Below are 19,553 nucleotides of genomic sequence, written 5' to 3' on the forward strand. Positions count from 1 at the left end.
AAAAGTTAGCAATTTATGAAAACTCTTCAACACAATCCTCCTCAGTGGGCTCTCTCACTTTTTTGCAAGTCCCTGATTTTGGTCTAAGTCCTTTGAGAGAGGCCTGCCTCCACTTCTTCTACCTGTATCTTCTGTTCTTGTGAGGATACTGCAGCTTTGGAGAAGTCCACCTTTTAAAAGAGTATCTGTCCCTCTCTGGTAACATAGAAAAAAAAACTACAGCTCTCCTAGCCATATGAGCAGACCAGGGGGAATTCCAGATAGCCCCACTCCACCATCTGATTTCCATAAAGAGTCCATTCAAAAGTAGAGACCCTGGAGGTAGCAATCCCATTGTTTCACCTAGGTATGGTCATTCAGTAGTGCTCCTTGATTGCTCTGTTACAGCTTTCTGAACATGTCAAGTTCCTACTACAACATGAACGATCTAATCCACCACTGTTACAGTTCTGAATAGCCATCAAAACCAAATGAAATTCCCAATGGGGGACACACATTCACGTAGGATTTAGCTCAGGTCTACTCTATAAACTTTAGCAGCTCTACACCGATGTAACTTGCATCAGCCAAAGTTTGTATATCACTAGGGCGAATGCATACTGGGAATGCGTTGATACAAAATGCAGCACACCACAGGTAGGTATCCCAGTGTACCACATGCCCACCATCTGGAGCAATACCTTTTGGGAATTTTCAAGTGAGTTGTGGTAGAATAAGGATGTCCAGGGATCTCTGGGACGTAGGGGTGAAGTTCCCAACATGCAACTTCTCCATCCCATCAGATCATCCATATCCCATCATTTTTTAAAAAAAAAAATCCCACAAAAACTCATGCAGCAATTCTCAGTCTCTGCTATCCCTGACAGAAGCATAGAACCCACAGAGCGCTGAGCTATTCTCATGAATATGCAAAGACAGGATGTATGTATGATTCTCCAGTACTTGCAGACCTGCAGGAAGTACTGCAACAAAAGGGGAAGTGAGGATGTGTTTAAGAACAGTTTGCTGAGAAACAATGAAAGAACAATTCAAGGTTGCTGGCAGCATTCACAGAGCAGTTGCAGATGGAGGAACACCACTTCTGGGTCTGAAAAACGAGCACTGATGATGGGATTGCATTGTAATGCAGGTTTAGGACTATGAACAACAGCTGCAGAACTTTCAGATGTGAAAAGCCACATTCCTGGATCTGTGTGCTGAGCTCATCCCAGCCTTGCAGTGTGGGAACACCAGCATGAGAGTGGCATTGACAGTGGAGAAGCGAGTGGTGATAGCATTTTGGAAGCTTGCAATGCCAGATTCCCCATTACCCAGTAAGTCATTTTGGAGTTGGAAACTACACAATGGGGGCCGCTGTTATGCAAGTGTGTAGGGGTCATTAATCATCTCCTACTACACAGGACTGACTCAGCAACTAGTAGATGGATTTGCAGCAATGGGTTTCCCAAAGTGGGGAGGGGGGAGCAATAGACAACATGTATATCCTGTTTTGGCACCGGCCCACCTTGTCACAGACTACATCAGCAGAAAGAGCTACTCTCCTATGGTTATGGGGATCACCAGGTATGCTTCGCTGATATCAATGTGGGCTCATCAGGGAAGGTGCATGATGCCTGCATCTTTTAAAACACAGGACTGTTCAGGAAGCTGGAAGCAGACACATTCTTCCCAACTAGTAGATTGTCATTGGCTATATTAAAATGCCAATAGTGATTCTGGGCCTATTCCCTTGCTCCCCTGACTCATGAAGCCTTACACTGGCCACCTTGACAGCACCAAGGAAAGATTCAACTACTGGCTCAGCAAGTGCAGAATGACAGTTGAATGTGCTTTTGGTAGATTGAAGGGGCACTAGTGCCTACTGACTAGACTGGATCTCAGTGAGAAAAATATCCCAATGGTTAACGGCCTGTTATGTCCTGCTTACTATGAGGCAAAGGGGAAAAGCTGCCACTAGGGTGGAGATGGTGTAGCTGTCTGCCAAATTTGAACAGTCAGCCACGGGGGTTGTTACAAGAGCTCAAAGTGAAGCTGTGCAGTTGAGGGACGCTTTGAAAGAGCACTTTAATGATCAGCCACAGGAGTGTTCTGTGTTAGTGTTCTCTGGCCCTGGAGCTTTGAGTACTGCTAAATATTTATTTATAAATATGACTAGGTGTTTTCCTGAAGCTATGCTTTCTGTGGTAGTTAGTGTGCATTTACAAGTTCTGTTTGCTTGATTAGTTCACAACCATATTGCAGATGCATAGCAGAAAAGATAGTGATTCTCCAAAAAATATAAAAAAAAACTTTGCTGAGCAGGAAAAACAATACAGAGAATCAATGTTAAAATGTTGTATAAACAATTTAAACAGAGTAAACATTTATGTCCCTTTGAGTGCACAGTGTAGTTAGTTGTGGATACAAATACACCAACCACAGTTCTCACAGATCACAATATGTGTAGCTGCGGTTTTCCTTGCTGTCCTCTGGTGTGGAGTGGTATTGGTAAGGATGCATCCCACATCACATTTTTTGGGGTGCAGGGAGCAGCCACCAAGGAATTCTAAAACAACTGCAAAGAAAGGGAAGTCTGGGGCTTTTGGACCTGAAGGTCAACCAAAGTCTGCAGCCTGTGAACAAACATAAGAAAATACTCCTTGTCCTGTTGGGACTCCTGGGCCTTTCTCCTGTCTCATCTTTCTCCATGCTGTTCATTGTACTGGCTCTCCAAGTCCTTAGTTCATGATCTGATGCTACACTGCAGGATCTCTTAGAACATGTACTCCCTTATCCTCATTTTTTCTCTTCCTCATTAGGGTCAGGCATTCTGCAGGTATGGATCAGACTGCCTCAAAGCTGCAACTCCAGAAGCAGCTGACAAAAGCCAGACAGATGTGTCACTGGATTTACAGTCACAATAGAAAGGGAAAGTTTCAAAAACTTGTTTTCCCTATTTCCATAAACACTTTAATAAGAAATGCTTATTGACACTTCAGCTTTGGAGCACATCAGCACAGCACTGCTTTCCAGCCCCAGCCATGGTGAGCAGGGTCTGCCAAGGGAAAGGGGGTGAGTGCGAAGAATTTTCTGCTGCATGAAGCTGTACAAGTTCAGACTATTCCACGGGTATGAGTATAGGGCAATGTACACTGAATATTGGCACTATTTTCCATCGGTGGTGTTAGCACAGTGGTGCCCAAACTTTTCCTCTTGGACACCCCCCCACCCCCTTCCCAGTAATGGAATGTGTCTGCCCCCTGCCCAGGGGACTGAGAGCAGGGGCCAAGGGCCGAGAGCGGAGGCAAAGTGGGGCTGGGTGGCCCTCCCTCCTGCATGGTGGCTGGCCCAAGCCCCAGCCCTGCAGTGGCCCTCCCCATATGTTCCTCTGTGCCCCACAGTTTGGGGGACCATCGTATTAAGCAGATCTCACTCACAAAGGATACAAAGGCACAGAAGAGCTGCCAAAGCCTGTATGCTGCTAGCTGAATTCACTACTGTGTGGCAGTCTCCTACTGCAGAGGAAGAAATAGAGCAGCCACCCCTATAAACCTTTGGGAAAGAATTGCAGGGTATCCCCATGAAAGCTTCATCAAGATCTCTCAGGAGGATAAGAGGCACCCCTATACACATGAATGATGTGCTCTGCATGCTCCCCCCTGTCCCTATGGCCTATTTCAAATGAGGAATGAAAAGCAGATGCCAGTTCTACTTCTACTGAACCTGTCTCTTTGTGAACGAGTAAAATAATGAAGAGTTAATACTTTTTTTCTTGTTAACATGTGGATGGGCCAGGCACCATTTTAAAACTCAAACAATGTAAGGAAAAAGGCATGTACACACTTACTTGAGTTTCCTTCCCTGTCATCAGGCTCCATCAGTGTTTGCCTATTGGGATGGCTAGACCATGGCAGAGTCTCAAACAGATCCTGGTTCGCAGCATGGCTGGAGCCCCCTGCCATGTCTCCTCCCTTTTGCTGTTCATGGTAGGGGGTCTCTGTCTTGGTCTCTTCCAAGGTATCCACAATAGTCTGTGGGGTGCTGGTCTGGTCTCCGCCAAGTATGCCGTGCAGTTCCTTGCTGAAGCAGCAGGTCTGCAGCGCAGCATCAGATCTACTGCTGTACTCCCTGGCCTTGTGGTATCCCCGGCGAAGTTCCTTCACTTTCACTATACACTGCTGCTGATCCTGTTGTACCCTTTTGCCTACATCTCCCATGCAATCTGGTTGTAGGTGTCCACATTTCTATGGCTTGTCCGTAGTTGTGTTTGCACAGCTTCTTCTGCCCAAAGGCCCAGGAACTCCAACACTTCCTGTCTACTCCAGGCAAGAACTCATCTAGTATCTGTGTGCGCATGGAGCCGGCCTGGTCATTTGGGCAATTGCACACGAGGATGAGCTGCTAGATATTCTCACAGAGTTGGGCAATGAGAAAAGGGCATTTCAAAAAACAGAAGGAAAAATTTAAGAGGATGGTGGTTTCCAGTTTCTATGACCCCTGCGCAGTGGAGTTTAAAATTGTGACTAGAGCAGTCACTTTTTCAGGGAATGGGGCATTGTGGGACAGCTGCTAGATAACTGTTAGGATCAACACAGGTCATGCGGTATCTACACCTGCACCGTGTCAACCTCAGTGGCCAGCCATGACTCTATGCCATTTAGGGAGATGGCTGTACTGAGTCATTTTAAACAGAGTGCTTATGTGAGTTTGAGTGCAGACACATGCACAAACAGGTTGGCGCAAGGTGACTTACACTATTATGTAGCATAGACTAGGCTTTGGTCAAAAGTCAAATAATTCTTAATTCTGTAGATCAAAAAGACAAAAGAATTGCCAGTATGGCTTCCTGAGTGTAACTGAATGTGGTTTTTGCTAACATAGCTGGTTTCAAGCCCAAGTTTGGAGAATGTTTGTCAAAATTAAATTGTATTAAAGCTAATGTGAATTCACTCACCCGCAGATTGCCCTATTTGTTCTGGTACATGCAGAAGTGAACACTGAACTTTAAGTGTAAATCTAACACCACATGTTTAGTTTAATGACTAGATAAATTGCTAGTGACTTAAGGAATTAATAGTTGAAGTTAGTTATAATTTAGTAGTTTTAGAAGGCTAAAGTTCTCCCACACAGAGAGTAGATCAAAGTTATAGGAATATTTTAAGGTCACTTGCCTGGGGTGGGTTTATAGTATGCTGTATACACATTTCAAAAGCCTTTGCAAAAGAAGTCTTCAAAGAGGAAAGTCAGCAGTAGTAAACACCAACAAGGTGGTAATTGGTTCTGGAACTGTTACACACTGAAGTTTAAAATTAAAAGCTGATAGATTTTATGGAAGATGAAACTATGAAGACAACTTCTGCTGTAAGTTTTCATGCAGCTATTTTGAAAGTCTTCCCTTTTTTGGGCTGTAACTGGCAAAGCTTAGTTTCATTCCCAATTAAGGACAACAAAAGTTCTTAAAGCAAGAAATGCATCATAATAACTGAACACTAGAACTTCAACTGTATCTGTGGCTAGTCCTTACTTACGAGTTGTAAAGTCAATTTGAAAAGTAGGACAGTACAAAATGACAATGGAATTTGTATATGCACAATTTAAAAAGTTTTAAGCTGTGTAACCGCATATTGGTCAACTAATGTTTTACGTTATGGATCTACGTGCCGAGTTGTGCAGCTTCAGCATAGGTATTAAAATCTCAGTTATGCAGCCATACTGCTAAGTCTAGGTTCCTTGTTCACGTTTCCTTTTGACGTTAATTTAATAATTGTTACATTACAATCACAATCTTGTCTGGTTGGAGGGGAACTTAAAGAGAAACTTGACCAGCCCAACAGATAATAGAACGTTGGCATTTTAAGAACCATGAGGAAGGAAAAGCTTGAATCTATACCTAAGGAAAGAAAGCTTTCAGGGGGAAAAAGTGAGAAAGTACTGGGATGCAAGGAGTTAACAGCACAGAGTTTGCAGAATGGAAAGACATTAACAGAGAACAGACAACTAAATAGGCCATGGTGATAATGAAATGTACTAGTTCATTAACTTTTTTAGAATTTTTCCATTAAATTTAAATGTCAAATCATTTCATTGTCCATTACTGTTACCAGAGTTGCCAGCTCACCAAGAAATTCTGTGATTTATATACAGTAATTTGGGGTCCTTCTGTGGAATTTAGGTCTAAATTGCTGCATGGTACACAGGAGTATATACACCACAAGAATTTTTATATCCTCCATTACAGTTACTCACCTATTTAAATAGTCATTTGTTGTCTGTCCAGAGCCATATTTTTGAACTAGGTGTCTCAAATAGAAACACTCTGCTAGGTTTACAGTTATATTGACCCTGTAGAGCCATTCAGTACAACCTTCCTTAGCTGATCAGTTTCCCCTCAGATACACTGGAGAAAGTTTATTGCCAGTATCAGCATATTCACTATTCACTACAATAATTTTGAATGTATGGATGCAGAGCAAGAATTTAAACTTGGCATAGAAATCATGAAATCCCTTTCTCTCCTGCTCCATTTAGAATAATTATTTAAATAAATACATACTATAGTGGAAGATCATATCTGTGCTGCCAGGCACATACCTTCTCTAGCAGTTTTGATAGCAGACGAGACTGACAATTCCACTAACTTCATCTGCTACACCCTGCTACATTCACTTTTCAAGCAAAGCAGGTGCTGCTCCACCATTGGGATAGTACATGAAGTGGACAGGAACACAGCAACAGAAGATACAAGAATATGGCTAGCCTGATTGTCTAGTGCAGTAGTTTTCACCCTGTAGTCCATGGACTCCTGGGGGGGGTGTCTGTAGACTATGTTTAAGACTTCCAAAGAGTCTGCACCTCCATTTGAAAATGTTTAAGGGTCTGCAAATGAAAAAAGGTTAAAAACCACTGGTCTAGCGATTTGGTAGTCTAGGGTCCATTAAGACCCTCAATTGGCAGCAAAAAGCTACTCATTTCATTATAAGAAGTTTCAGGGATTTGTGGCACATTTTCTACTATACCTCTAATAATCACGTAGGACAGCACATAATACAACAAGCTTCAGTAATATGGGAAGTCCTGTAGTGAATAGCTGTGCAAGGTCACACAAAGGATGTGTCTGACATACAATGAGAGTGTACTGAATCTATTCAGCTAGTAGTCTTGCTCATTTAATCTTTCCCCTCTTGTCTCCCATTATGTGCATCTATCCTCCCAACTCCTGTATTGATAGTGCACTGAATGACCACTAAGTGAAATTTACAAAGTTTCTGATCTGTGATGTTTCCAAGCATGTGTGTTCACTGGATAGTTCAAACTCCTCTCAAAACCTGGGTTAACTCTTAACTCCCCTACCATCAGGTTACATGGCTGGGGGGTATAGGTTAGAACTGGGGCTCCAGTTTCTCTCACTAGAACCCACCCATTTAGCAGCAAGAACACAGGCAAAAGTCACTTGATTGCCAATAGTCCTCCAATGCCCTTCCCACAATTCTCCTCAATGATAGACAAATTCTCCTGCAATTGACACAAATGACCTGGAAAGAATCCAAGTATTTCAGCACAGGGAATCATGGGGTATGCTCCCAGACTCATGGGCAAGTGCAGAAACAGTAATGCAGGTAAAGTGCAAGCATCCCCACAGCAAAACTAGGGCACTAATCACACAGATTAACTATGCAGTAAAGAGATACCACAAGAGACTCCACAATTTACACCACTAAGAAGTTTCACTTCATTGCCAGTGGAGTGACAAAGAACACCCCAGTGGGGAAAGCAACGTAAAACAGTAGGTCCAGGTGGAGGTCGACGAGATCAGTTCACTAAAAGAGCCAGGTAGTAAACTGGTGCTGGAACAGCCTGTTTGGGCGCACGTGGTAAATCCCAATCTTGTGCCAGACAAACAACCCTTGACAACTAGTTTCAAACTTGTTAAGTTTGCCCTACAAGCCATGGTTATGTTCATGATATCCCTACCCCTTATTAAAGGTTTACGCCGATCACAAAAAATAAAGAAAATTGGAATTAGTCATTAAGATAAATGTATCTCAATGTGCAAGGAGTGTCCTATTTAAGGCACAATTTTTATTACCATTCAAGTTTCTATTTCTACAATGCTACCGTTCCTTTCATGGAACAAATAAACGGATGTACAACAACTTTTCACCAATATCTGAATTTAAGACACAAATGATATCAACTGATCTTTTCATCTGTTGCAGTGGTCTACACAACTTTGTCTCCACTGCATGTGCTTTTACTCATGCTAAATGGTATATTGTCTAAGATGTTTATATCTGTTCTTGCCCTCACCTCAGACCAGTTTCATCCTCTGTACATCCTCAAGTTTATATCCTGTTTGGTCTACTACTCATGTTGTACTCTGGCTTGGAATATTCCAGTCCTCTGCTAGCACAGGAGAAGAATAGGAAACATCCACCCCCCTACTTTCAACACCAAAACATCTGATGTTCTTGTTCCAATATCCCTGGGTCACTATGTGGGGCTGCTGGTTAGCCAGAGAGTAATAAAACTCTTACAAGGATTCTTAAACTGGTAACAATAAAATGACTGCTAATATGAAGTTGCATAAGTGACAGATGTGTGGACTATGGCAGATTGAAATACAAGTGCAGCAGGAGGTTTTTTGTATCAACATGCAGTCACTCTCGGCTTTAAAAAAAAAAAAAGCCTGCATTTTCCTCTCAGCACCACTAGTCATATTTGTAATTCAGGATACTTTATTAGAGTACTGAATGATATAGTCAATGATGGTTTTGTAGAATATGCAAATCAGCAAAAAAAAAATTGATTGACAAAGTAGCTCAGAGATACCATAAAATTACATAAGCCTCATGTGTCTGTTTGGTAAAGTTGCAAAATTCATCCATTAAGTTTTTCATGGTGCTTTATCACTTTCACACTCGTGAGCAAGCAATTTGCAGTGAACAGATCTGAAGTACTGTTAAATATAAAAGTTTGACAATTCTATTAACAACAACAACAACAAGTACAACAAGTAAATATGCCGGAAAACAGTTGTCTTCAAACTTAGAGCAGGTCAAGTCAATCCTGTGGAGATTACTCCATTTTGCCTGAGCAGCAAATAGGCTTCTCATCAGGATTCAACAATAATGAAGTAGACAAGAAAAAAAATGTAAAAACCAGAACAATTTACAGTCATAATTCCCTCATTTAGACAAGATAGTTGAAATAAGAGCTTATCAGAGGATGAAGACAAAGTAATAAATGCAGTGTTTCAGATCCTTCAATTTCCAAGGGTTTTAAAATACAAGTTTTTTCAAAAATGTAAAATTCAACTGAAACCATTCATTGTTTACACTGCAATAGAAGAGGTTCATGCATTAAAACATTTCCCCTCCCCCATATTGGGCAACAGATGAGCCCATATTGCCAATGTATAGTTGGGTAGCAATACATCAACTTAGATGGTAAGCATAGCTTTCGAACATACACAAGCCAAGGCTGGAGTTTTTTTCCAGCATAATCACCACTAGTTTATGAAACGGGGTTCACAATGGGGTTCATGATCTGTAACTTACCATTCAAGCTAGAAACAAGTTTGAAGGTTCTCAAAGTGCAATAAGAGATTAAATTTGGCAAAGTTTATTTCAGCACTATGGAATAGATTTGTGTAACTGAGAATCATGACATTGTTTCTGAAATCTTGAAATATGTGACTTTGTGCAATTTTATATCAGTTACAAAAGTTGGTCTAGTTAACAAACTTGCTATTCGCTACCATGACAGATGATCATAATTCTATTCTTACAACAGCAAACACAAGCTAGCATTCTATTTAATTATTTATAGCCACATTCAGAGCCAAAATAACTGATCTAATTTAAATAAAGATCTTCTGGACACATGCTACCACAATACACTTACCTTCATTTGGTGAAGTTTTCAATCTTGTACAGATTGCATAAACATCTCCATAACATTCTTGTATTTTATGCACTGCATCTGTAGATCGCAGTTCCATAAGGGCACGGAGCTCTTCAAGTGAGATTCCAAAATCTCCATGATTAGATTCTTTTACAGAGTTTTTTACACCACTGTATGCAACTGAGTTGTTAGCCATGTCACCCATGATGTATACAGTCCTTAGTATGAGGAAACAGTTTCCAAAAAGGAACAAAAATTTCAACTTGAAGTACTTCCAAAAGTAAAATAAATCCTTTAGATATGAAGACAGTCAGATGAGCAGATACACATCACCCAAATAGAAAAGTGCGACATCAGTAACCCTTTCCAGAGAGGAATCTTGAATGTCGTCCCATGGTTAGTTCCTTTTCTTCAAGTTAGTCATATGAGGTGTACAGTCTAGGGAAAAAGAATATTAAAGCCATTATTTATAGCTGACAGGTTTCAGAGTGGTAGCTGTGTTACTTCTCATTATTTATAGCTGTATTTTCAAAACTCTTAAACACTATATTGGAAGAACTTAGTTAAACAAAGTTACATCAAAATAGCAAAAGTGTAAGTTACATTGATGTAGTATTTGATGTATAAAAGCTTCAACCATGTCCTTCAAATCCCTAAGACCCATGTCTACTTTGATGCCTACCATAAATTGTCAACAATAATAGCCAGTCATCTGATCAAAGAGATTAACGGTTCTCGCTTATGTCTTGAGTCTCTAAGGTCTGTGAAATGGGCACAAAGGCTACATAACCTTTCCTGGTTTACACATTTTTGTACCCACTACCCTCAATCCTCCTTGCACTCCCTCCATTTGTTGTACCCACTTGTTTCTTATGTTAGTGAACTCCTCAGAGCTGGGATTGCCTCTTTCTATATATACAGTACCCAGCAGTATTGAGTTCCATCTTACCGTGGCCTCTGGATGATACTCTAATAAAAACCAACAGCTACAGAAGCATCAGGAAAAAACAAGTTTCCACAGTACCCATATGTTTGCATTCATGAAAGATGGCGTTACTGTGTTAAGACTGTGGGAGTGTGTAAAAACTTGCTCAGGTCCTGGAATCCAGGGCTTAGTAGACTTCTCAGAAAAAACCTATGACTTAATGAGGCTTCTTCCTTCCACAACTAGTCAGATAACCTGGCCTTCACCTCCACACCCCCATTGGGCATCCTTGTGAAGTTTGATCCCTTCAGTGTTCAGGTAATACTGTATCACTATTCGGACAAACCTCAATCCACCAGCCTCTGAAGGATCTTAGCTCTAGTTCACCCGGAGAATGGGTTTTGGTTACAAATCTATTTCTGCTACCATAAAGCGCTTTCTCTGAGCAGGCCAGTTTATACATTCACTTGATCCAAAATAGTCTGCTTGCTTGCTCACAGTGCACTGAATATAGTTTCCTCCCCACAGTAATTTTTTTAAAGTCTCATGCATTTACACAAGTTGTTACTTCCTTTGATGCAAAGATACTGCAACTGAAAAGTAAACATCTAGACTTAAGGGACAGTATCAAGATAATTAAGCCTCTGGATATGGCCTTTGTTCCAGCTACCCAGAAAAAGGTGAACTTCAACCAGATCTCAGACCTGAAACAAACTGCATTTTAAGAAATCAGATTTGAATAAGCCCTCTGAGCCAGCTTTCAATGTTCAGCACTATAATTACAATACATAATGGAATGACAAAAATAGTTACTTACATTACACTTTTCATCCAACTCAGAGTGCTTTTCAAAAAGCAGGCAAGTATCATTATCCCTTTGCCTCAGTTTCTCCACTGCAATGTGATTTGTCCAAGGTCACAATCCAAGAACAAAAAACCCAGATCACTCCTATTCCTAGGATGGAGCTAGATGGCATCTTAGGTCCAGCTATTTGGCCTAGTTTGGATCCTATCTTTCTCAAGTGTTTTAATTCCCAGAACTTGCTTCTAAGAGAGAGATATGGTTTTACTGGAGGTGAACACTAGAGAACAGAAAGGCAAAGTTGGCTGTTTCTGCAATCTGGAGTCACATGTACAGCACAGTGTTAAATGAGAATATTTTCTTCTGAAATATAAAAAAGGCTTTCAATGATTTCAATGCAAGATTGTGTTAGAATCAATGTAAATTTCAGCCTACTTGCTGCCAAGCTAAGTGATATTTTAAAACTGATGGAGGTGAGAACTAAGAATACATACAATGCTGACAAAAAGTACCAGATTGACAGCCCTAGAAAGGGACTCATTTATTTACTCACAAAAAGGAATACAACAGGGTACTAGAAGTATGAAGTTCCCTACATGGCTGTCAGCAATGACCTAGAGGGACTATCAGTACCCGTCAGCTAGTAGTTCAGTCTCTATGCTTAGTAATTTAGCCTCTGAGGGCCAAAGCTGGAGGCTTTATTACTATAAGCATCTCAATAAGGCAAACTTAACCACAAGGCCAAATCACCATCAAGATACTGACAGTCACTACAGAACAAGCTGCATTCAAATTCATGTGCTTGAGACAGAACTGTAGCTTCTCAGTCAGCTAGACCCGTTAACATAATTCAATACAAGTAAAGCCTCCCCCCTTCCTTCATGATGGATTCTACATTTTTCATCCAAGTATGTGTAAGCAAAGCTTTAACTAGTATTTTCTAATGAAAGGAAGAAGCTACCCAATTAAGGCTCATACTTTGGACACCCAATGAGAGGTCAGGCATGGACAGTCAAAGTGTTACTTCCATAAAATAGGATTAAAGGAATTGCCCTACAGGATCAGAACTGAGGTCCATCTAGTCCAGTAACAGGTTAGACAGTGGCCAGTGTTAAAAGCTTTTGATGACCATTCAAGAAAGCCCACAGTAGGCAGATGGGGGATAAGCATATATTTGCAAGACAGGATGCAAGAAAGCCAATATACCACAGCAACAACAAATAAAACACTGGAGACAAACCTCATGACATACCATTGGAATTTTAGCTAAAATAGTATCTTGCCAAGTAATTCCTCATCCTTGAAATCACCATATTTAAAGGTATTTGCAGCGTACAATTAGAACGCAGGCAGATGTTTTTTCATATGTATTTAACAAATCTTTAAGTAAGAGCAATATTGAAAGTAAAGTACACACACACAGAGAGAGAGAGAGAGAGAGAGAGAGAGAGAGAGAGAGAGAGATCAGATCTCACTCACATGGTGGTCAGTTTACTCAAACACTTCATGGACCTTCAAATGTCAAAGTTTCACCAGTTAGATATCCTTTGCAACTGGGTTAGATTATGAACTATTAAAATAGTTCAAAGTTACTTATAGGTTGCAAGCCTTAGCTGATGCTCTTCTTTGCAAAGAATTTGACCTTTAACTGCACATTATCAGCAGCCCAGCTTTATTATGGGAAAAGACTCCCAAAGTGATTATCTTGGGGAAGCCTCTGACTTAATCTAATTAGTTCAACAAAGAACCAACAAGTCTATGAACCCACAGTTTGCATTCTGGTAAGAACTGCCTCCAGATATTTGAATTCGCTTGCCATTTCCAAGCGTTTAAATTTCACAGATTAATTTTAAGATAGCTGGTGTCAAACAAGATTTTTGTACTGAGGTACTTTAAAACAAAAAACAAAAAGAAACAAGTTATTTGTGTACAAATTAGGTTGAGATCTTCTGAGCAGGTACTGTTTTGTTCCACGAAGCTCCTAGCACACTATAAATTGCTGTATCAATAAATAGTTGAGACTCAAACACACTTCCTGGGGGGAGGCAGAAGATGAAAAATTGCTTTGCTAGCAATTATGCTATTTAGGAGAACAAGGTCACCTCAAATTTTGTTCCTGTGACTAATTTACAAAAAGTTATCAAAGTCTAAAATTGTATGTAGGTTTAAAAACACACACACACACACACACACGAAGAGATTTGGGGCTGAACTGTTGTACAAAGGCGTGTGTTTTGCAATTAAAGTGTAAATAACAGGGTCCAATTCGGCAAGCTGCATAAAATTGTTTATAAAAAGCAAAATTAGCATTCAGATTTATACAAAATTGAGGAGTCCAAACTAAACGGATACCAGGAGCCTTAAAGGCTCCTGGAGAGGTTACAAGTTGGCATAAAAAAAATTGAGGAAATCTGAAGGGGGGGTGAAAATATTCCTAGTTGGAGTAACTGAAAAGGTGCTTGGATTAGGTAATTTTGATGGAATGATGCTGCTGCCCCTTTTGGAGACATTGCTTCTCTGTGTGCAACTTGCTTGAGAGTGGACAGTGTAATGAACAGCTTAAAAGGAGGGAGCTTAACTAGCATAGCTAAGTCTCCCAGAAAACAGTTTTAGTTGACATCTATTTTCAATAGATAAGTTTTTCATTTAATATACCTCCAGCCCTTCAATGGAAAGGAGGACAGCCTCTACCAACATAAAGCTTCATTACTATGGGCTTGTCTACACTTAACGAAAAAGAAAAAGGAAAAGAAAAAAACAATGCAGTGGCACCACTGCAGAGCTTCAGTAAAGATACTACCTACATCGACAGAAGAGCTTCTCCCACCAGTGTAGGTGACCTACCTCCCTGAGAGGCGGTAGCAAGTTTGACAGACCTAGCACTATCTACACCATGGGTTTGGTTGATTTAAATGCATCATTCAGGGGTGTGGATTTTTAAACACCCCTGAGCAATGTAATTATACCGAACTAGTTTCCTAGAATAGACCAGGCCTATGGCTCCTGGGTTCCTTAGAATAAAAGTTAGAGGTCCTGAAATCTTTTGATCTGTCAAAGAGGAATTTGATAGCGCATTTAAATAGTTTCAGAAGTTCCACTCTTACCTAGCTTATAACAGAAGCTCATTAGTAAGTGTTCCTCTTACTGAAAATAATGTGAATTGGCTGTAGCTCCAAGACCTTCATCTGGTGGCAACATGGAAGACTAGAAACTACTGGTGTCTGCGGAGCCTGCTGCCATGGGACCACCTCCTGCAGGTAACAGCACCCATTTAAGACTCAAAGCAGTTTACCAGTTGGAACTTATAACAGATTGTTTGAGAAATCAAGACATCAGAAACTATTGGCCACTCTATATTTAACATTAGAGAAGACAGGGGCTCTAGAGATTAATGTATTCATAGTGTTCTCCCTCTCCCACATTTAGTGTGTCCAGGTTTAAACAGCTGATGAAGAGGATATTACCTTAAATGCCTACTAACTTACCAAGAAAGATCAAATCTTGTTTACATTCCTCTAAAATTCAGAAGTTCCAAACCTGAGTATGGTAAAGGACCAAACTGATACAAGGGTTTAAGGATTTAAGTAGTTCTTTCAAAATATTCCCATGCATTAGTACAAGACTGTTGCAAAACAGACTGGAGAGGCCTGGAGGCCCTGTGTTTATTCTTCAACCTATGAATAAGAGCTTGAAAAAGTGAAGGGACATAATCCTCCTATTATATTACAAAAAGTTATTTTAAGAATTAATGGATGGACGTTTGACACTGAACTGTCCATACAAAAGGCCTTTTGTTTATCTCCCTCTTGAATCAATTAAACAGCAACATGTTGAGAAAAGAAATTAATTGGACTTTTCTGCTGTTTTTAGTTCTATTCATGACTGTGAAAGTAAGCTTTTCAAAAATTGCATCAAGGACACTATCTGATATTTCTTGAAAGGCCAATTTAAATATTAAGTATTAAAACAGTGTTTAATTTGCAGTACTCAATCCAAAGTTTTGCATTATACGATATACTTGAGTTTTTCAGATTAGGTCTAATTTAAGGAAGCTTCAGAAAACTTCCACTGAACTCATCCAGTACCTGCTCTACAGGGGCTTTATAATCACTAACAATTCATCTTTTTTTAGCCTGTCAAGTCTGATTTAGAGACTTTTGCATTCCTAAATAAAATTATTTGGATTGTTTGCTATGAGAGGAGAAACTTTTCCCCTCTACTGGAGATACCTTAATTTTTTTGATTGCCCCAAGTATGTATAGTCACTGTGGTTTAAATGTTTTATTTAAATATGCTGTTTACAGCCTACATAAGACTGGTCCTCTCTTAAAAGGGATAAAAATTGAGATGAGGAACTGCTAAGATTTAAAATAGGACAACTGCTAGAAGGTGAAATTACTAATTCTACTCCATCATCAGATTCTCTGACACTGAAATTTTAAAAGGAGTGAAACAGATTTCTCTCCCCAGGCCACACCTGATGAGACAGCTCCTCTTACAGTTTTCCATCGCCCAACATCCATATTTGTTTGATGCCTCTTGAGTCTGTTAGGAGGAAAATCCTCCACTACTTGAAACCTGAGCTTTTTCACTCCACCTCTAACAAATTTCTTGTTGCCTACATTGTACTACTTACCTCAAATGAACAGCCCGGCAGGAACATTAGTCCAAGTGCTATATTTTAACTTAATCCACAACCCTAAGCAAGAGTGATCAACTGGTCAGAGATACATGCTGTATAGTACATTATTTGATATAGGAAGTCTAGTTATGTCATGTAAGAACACATTATTTAAGTTACAGGAAGTTCTGCATGGGAATCTTTCAGAAGATTTCCCCCAGATATTGGAAATCTCTAGCCAGGCACAATACTTTGACAGAAACTGCAAGATGTGTCAATGTAAAACTTGAACCTTTTTGAAGCTATAACCCTTTTTGTAATCAAACAGGTTACATGAAAGCGTTACACTATCTTCTAAAGCATAATCAAAATGTAGGGTATGCTGGTTAACACTACAGCATTTATATGCTTCCTATCACCAAAATAGCTTTCTGATTAAACAAGCTATTGTCAAGCTCCTTCACTGGAGGATCCTTGTCTGAGACGCAGCAGAGAAGTAAATTCTGTTTATTCATCTTCACAGCATAATAAGCAGCACCTCTGACTTTTGTTGAGGGGATGGTAGATGTGCAGTCAGGGAGATAAGAGGCATAGATGAAGGTCTTGTAGTGCAGATCCCTGTGGCATTAGACATTTGTTGCATCAAATTGTGTACATGCTCATTAAGAATTTGTAATACAGTGCGATTATACACTAAACTATAAAAGTGAGAGAGTCAATATTTGACCCCACAATGATGATATGCAAAGCAAGACTGAACCTGGTCCTCCTGCAAGATATGTTGCCCTAGCTAAGTGGCTTACTATGCTGAAACTCTTCTTTTTGCTACCTTTCAAAGAGTAAGAAGTTAGGCTCTCATCTCTTGTCACTCTCCATTAAGGAAACAGCATCAAAGGGAGTCATTTTATCAAACCGTCCCAGGCCTGATATACCTACATTCCAGCAGTCCCTAAAAGGACAGGATTCCCTATTTCCACTGTGTCTTTTGAATCTCAAACCTTTTAAATGTTTTTATCTTCATTTGAAGACTCATTCATGATAGCCAAGCCAAACAATCTCCCTTTTCTTTCGGAGCATAGTGAACGAGCTAAACAAATTTCACATGCTCAGATAATGGACAGCATACTGGCATACGTAGGATATCAAGCACTACTTCTGTGAAACAACTCTGGTTTACGTAAGTTTTACAGCATTTTCCCTACACTTCCTTAGGGAATCAGAATTGAGATCAACTTTTCTGTGGCTTTACTCTACAAAGATTTAAGGTTATTTTCATATTCACAAAGATAAACAGCAATACCTCAGATTCCTAACTTGTCTGTATATGGAAGTGCAGGGATTTTTTTTCTTCTCCCTCCATCCCCCCCAGCATGTAGATGATTTAACATAATAGTCCCTCCTTGTTGGCTACTCACTCCAACTACCTACCTACCTCACCCTATTGACTCCTCCATATCCTCCCAACAGCAGCAGCCTGCATAGGAATGTGAAATCCATGTTGCTGATGGAGTAAAAAAAAAAAAAAAAAAAAAAAGAAGGGAAGTAAGGCCCATCACAATCCACTACACCGCCACTTCATCAGTTGTGCCCATCTGAGGACTATCGTGCACATTTTCTGGTCTACAGCACAATGTTGCTCGAAGGATCCAGAAAATTGGTACACCAGCACCTCCAAAAGGACTTCAAACCCTATTTCCCCCACCCTCCCAAATCCCCACTATCACCATGCACTAGGATAAATCCTAAAGTTGGGCATCTGAAGCAACTTTAAATAGAGAAGAGGGCTTGAAGCGCCTGCTGCCAAACGGAAAGTCCATAGTCAACAAAACCATCATCTATCTATGATCTCATTTTGGATGAAGCATCCAAACTCACGAGCATCACTCAAACATGGTTCAATGCCATCTTCAATCTTAATCTGGCATGGCCAGTCCCCACAGGATAGTGTCACAAGACAAGACAGACTCCAGAACATATTAGAAAAAAAGTGGAGTATCAGTCCTGTTCCCCTGAAGCCTCAGATGCAGAGGACATTCCATCCCAGAAACAAAAGCCATTTGAGTGCATTCATGGGACCTTTGAGGTGATGGAAAAGGAGAACCTAGGACTCCTAGTAGCACCTTCAGATGGAAACCAGTCAGCTTCCTGGAGAAAGTTAGAGACCTGCTGCCCACCATGGTACTGGAAAACCCCAAATTCCTTGTCCTCACTCTTCATATAGACAACATCAATGGTACAATAGTATTTGACCTTAGTCTACATGGAGACAATAGGATTCTCCTAGGCAATCACTGGACCTACACATGCAGATGTGCATGTGGTTGGATCCTTTCTTTACCCTAGAACTGGAGATCAGAAATGTCACTAGTACACCACCCTTTTGGTCTTATTTCTACCTCATCCAGGCAGATACATCCACCAGCTCCTTCACACCAGCCGGTCCACTACCAAAGACTTCTGATCCCTGAGGTTTTCAACTTGCCTTAGGAGAAAAAGCCACCCAAACACAAGTCCGAGGTGCCAATGAGTTAATACAACAGTAAAATCACCTGTTGTCCACTATCAGCAGTGTGGCTCCAAGCAGTCCACTCCCTCCATGCCAATCAAGATCATCATGATTCACAGATGAAGTGCACATGGAAAAAGTTAGGATGCTAGTGGCAAAAACACACTAAATCCCTTGGCCGGCAGCAAAAACAAAAATCTACAGGACTATGCCACTGCAATCAAGGAGGCAAAGTGACCCTAATGGGAATAGTAAATGCTTCAAAGGGTTTGAACCATCCTCCTTGTAAACCTTCTCCCAGGTGTTGCTGGAAGCAGCAAGTGCCAGGTACAATACCTATGGGGTTGCTCTTAAAAAATAAAGAAATAAATCCTGCTCATGTCTCCACCCAGAAACTGAGGAAGCTAAAAATCTTCCCCTGGGCTCCCTTAATATGCAAAACTTCTCCACTTGCAAATGCTGTATATGTGTATAAAAAACAAACCCAAGGAAAAGGAGAACACAGTATTAATCTGAAAAAACACAGCAGAGAATCATCTGTGTGTGAATAATAAGTCCAACACCCACCCCCACAATATCTTTGTCAGTCTGCCTTCACCTCATTTCCCCCACCTACAGGTATGAATATCCAAAGAACAAGTGTTCAAAGTTGAATATGCCACTCTCCCCCTTCCCTCCACTGCACCCCACTCATAGTTTGTTGTCAGAGCTTAGCAAAGTCCCAGAGTCCAAGCGTGTATTCAGCCAGGTTCACCTCCAACCCTGAGGGGGTGGGAGAAGAGGCTGCCTGGCTTCCATTAAGAGGTACCTGGTCTGC

The 19,553-nt window shown here is 40.6% G+C and overlaps 1 protein-coding gene across 1 annotated transcript in view; it reads right to left on the reverse strand.

The window, feature by feature from the left end:
* Window positions 1–19,553, reverse strand: part of ATP2B1 (ATPase plasma membrane Ca2+ transporting 1) — a 105,733-nt gene that overhangs the window by 47,150 nt on the left and 39,030 nt on the right. Inside the window, exon 2 of the mRNA XM_065419954.1 lies at window positions 9,883–10,320. Coding sequence (XP_065276026.1) covers window positions 9,883–10,087 — 205 coding nt within the window. The 5' untranslated portion in view covers window positions 10,088–10,320. The remainder of the gene's footprint in view (window positions 1–9,882; window positions 10,321–19,553) is intronic.

Source organism: Emys orbicularis, chromosome 1, assembly GCF_028017835.1.
Source record: "Emys orbicularis isolate rEmyOrb1 chromosome 1, rEmyOrb1.hap1, whole genome shotgun sequence".
NCBI lineage: Eukaryota > Metazoa > Chordata > Testudines > Emydidae > Emys > Emys orbicularis.